Source organism: Limulus polyphemus, unplaced genomic scaffold (assembly GCF_000517525.1).
Source record: "Limulus polyphemus unplaced genomic scaffold, Limulus_polyphemus-2.1.2 Scaffold12503, whole genome shotgun sequence".
Classification (NCBI taxonomy): Eukaryota; Metazoa; Arthropoda; class Merostomata; order Xiphosura; family Limulidae; genus Limulus; species Limulus polyphemus.
In genome coordinates, this window is record NW_013678113.1 from 1,986 (window position 1) to 4,981 (window position 2,996).

Genomic DNA, 2,996 nt, shown 5'->3' on the forward strand with positions numbered 1-2,996 from the left:
TACTTCTGGGATGATATGGAGAGAAACTTCTTTTACAAGTTGAAAATACAGAGTACTTCTGGGATGATATGGAGAGAAACTTCTTTTACAAGTTGAAAATACAAAGTACTTTTGGGATGATATAGAGATAAACTTCTTTTACAAGTTGAAAATACAGAGTACTTCTGGGATGATATGGAGAGAAACTTCTTGTATAAGTTGAAAATACAGAGTACTTCTGGGATGATATGGAGAGAAACTTCTTGTATAAGTTGAAAATACAGAGTACTTCTGGGATGATATGGAGAGAAACTTCTTGTATAAGTTGAAAATACAGAGTACTTCTGGGATGATATGGAGAGAAACTTCTTTTACAAGTTGAAAATACAGAACATTTTATTTTTTGGAAAAGCCCCAGGATATATTCAACAACTTCTGTGAAAGTTTATTATCATGCTGAAAATATTACTTAGTCACAACTTATGGTCATTAGAAAATTAGAAAATTCTTCATCCAATAGAGAGCTACGGTAAAGATATATCCAGAGGAATATGAAGAAAAAAAATGGTTGAAATGCTACAGTGTCTACTGCATAATGTAGACATACAACAAATATTATGTCTCAGGGCCTACAGTACAATGTTTAAAAATAACAGTTAAGGTGTATTTCCAAGTAAACCATGTGAACTGTTCAAGAAATACCACCTTATACAATAAAATACCTGAAGTTATATAAAGTCTATATCTTTTGATTTATTTATAATATACATAAATTTCACATATATTTCATCTGATTCATTTACCACTAGAAAAGAAGTCCAAGCTTCACGTAAAGTAACTGACTAGGTGTACTCAATAAGGTTTTGGCTAGGATCGCAACCAAAACGTGACATTTGCTACTAAGTTTTGGTAATAAAATGTAGTTTAAAAGATTGATTATTAGTACTGATTACAGTCAAAACTCTCTTCAAGATTTCTGTATAGAGGAAGACACAGACTATAAACTAATTTTACACATCTTGAAAAACTATTAAAACATGACTTATGGAATGTGTGGACAACTGTCCAATATAAAACTTCTCACCAATAAGGCGATATTTTTGTAAGTCACTTACAAGATCTACAGAAGGCACATTTGTGGGAAAATTATTTGGAAACCTTCAGGCAAAGTTATACAAAAACCTCGTACTCTGCATCGTTCAAAGTACAGATTGTCATTTTCTGATATGGCATTAAAAAACCTGTAATAATGTTAAAGACTCTCCAGCAGCAATCTGATTGGTTAAAAACTAAAAACATCTGCATCCCCACTTATAAAACTAACTCTATATCTAGTTCACCATACTATAAAAACATTTTTAACAACTAACTTTATAAAAATCTTAGTAGAATCTTTGTAAAAAGTATAATCAATGAAAAATGCATGGTTTTTAATACTACTATCTTTAACTACTGTTCTTTACTCATCTTCAATATAATGTTAACTCCTTTGTAACAATGTTTGTAATTCACTAAGAAATGCAAGTACACAATGGTGGATAACATCTATCAAACATACTTTGATCTTTAACAAACTTGAGCTAAAACCTAGAACAACATACACCTTTAGTGTCCTTGCTTCTTCTTTACTTGCTTCGCAGCCTTGATCAAAGGAATAATAGTGGAGAGACTTTCAGCTTTTTCAAGAAACTTGTGCTGAAGTAGTTCTTCAGCTGTTGCTCGTTTGTCAACCTCTACAGCCAGGCAGTTCTCAAGAAAATCAAACAGTTCAGGTGAGAGTTTTTCCTCATTTTTTATTTTTGGCTTGCCATTTGTAGCGATCAAGTAGAGGGCTTTCAACGGGGGTTCATTCAGGTATGGTGGTTCTCCATCAATCATTTCTAGAACAAGAATCCCCAAGCTCCAGATATCCACTTTGTTTCCATAGTGCTTCCGTGTGACGACTTCAGGAGCCATCCAGTAAGGGGTACCAACCATCGTTTGACGTTTTTCCTCTGGTGCTATCTGGGCACAGAAACCAAAGTCTGTAACTTTGACATTCCCATCCATTCCAAGAAGCACATTGTCACTTTTTATGTCACGATGTATAATCTGGTTAGAATGGAGAAAGGCTAGAGCCTGCAAGATTTCACGACAAACTGCAGCCATCTGTCCTTCACGCATAACGGTTTCCTCAACAACATCGGTCAGTGCTCCTCCTTCCAGATACTCCATCACAACCCACAGGTTTGTATCCACCAGATAACAATCTAAAAAGTTCACCAAGTTTGGATGTCTGTGGATAATTAAAATTCCATATATTAAAACCATAACAGAATGTCATGCATATTATCCTTTAAACCTTAAATAACATTAGACTATTGATAAGCACATCTCACATGTATACCCAGACATAAAGTACAAGTGTTCACTGGTATACCCAGACATAAAGTACAAGTGTTCACTGGTATACCCAGACATAAAGTACAAGTGTTCACTGGTATACCCAGACATAAAGTACAAGTGTTCACTGGTATACCCAGACATAAAATACAAGTGTTCACTGGTATACCCAGACATAAAGTACAAGTGTTCACTGGTATACCCAGACAAAGTACAAGTGTTCACTGGTATAACCCAGACATAAAGTACAAGTGTTCACTGGTATACCCAGACATAAAGTACAAGTGCTCTAAGCAAATCTCACAGGAGTGCACAAGTAGATTTTGGAGAACAGTTTCTGTGAACTGAAAAGTTTATTAGTTTTCATTTCTCTTTACTCAGAAGTAACTAACCTTTTAACATTCTATAAATATTACTCTACATTATAACACAACTAGAATGTGAAAAAGTTATTAACTTCTGAGTAAAGATGGCTTGTAAACTATAAATATTACTCTACATTATAACACAACTAGAATGTGAAAAAGTTATTAACTTCTGAGTAAAGATGGCTTGTAAACTATAAATATTACTCTACATTATAACACAACTAGAATGTGAAAAAGTTATTAACTTCTGAGTAAAGATGGCTTGTA

At 33.8% G+C, this 2,996-nt stretch overlaps 1 protein-coding gene across 1 annotated transcript in view; it reads right to left on the reverse strand.

The window, feature by feature from the left end:
• Positions 1-2,996, reverse strand: part of LOC106477004 (serine/threonine-protein kinase PAK 1-like) — a 10,060-nt gene that overhangs the window by 857 nt on the left and 6,207 nt on the right. The window contains exon 4 of the mRNA XM_013937611.2: positions 4-2,254. Coding sequence (XP_013793065.2) covers positions 1,585-2,254 — 670 coding nt within the window. The 3' untranslated portion in view covers positions 4-1,584. The remainder of the gene's footprint in view (positions 1-3; positions 2,255-2,996) is intronic.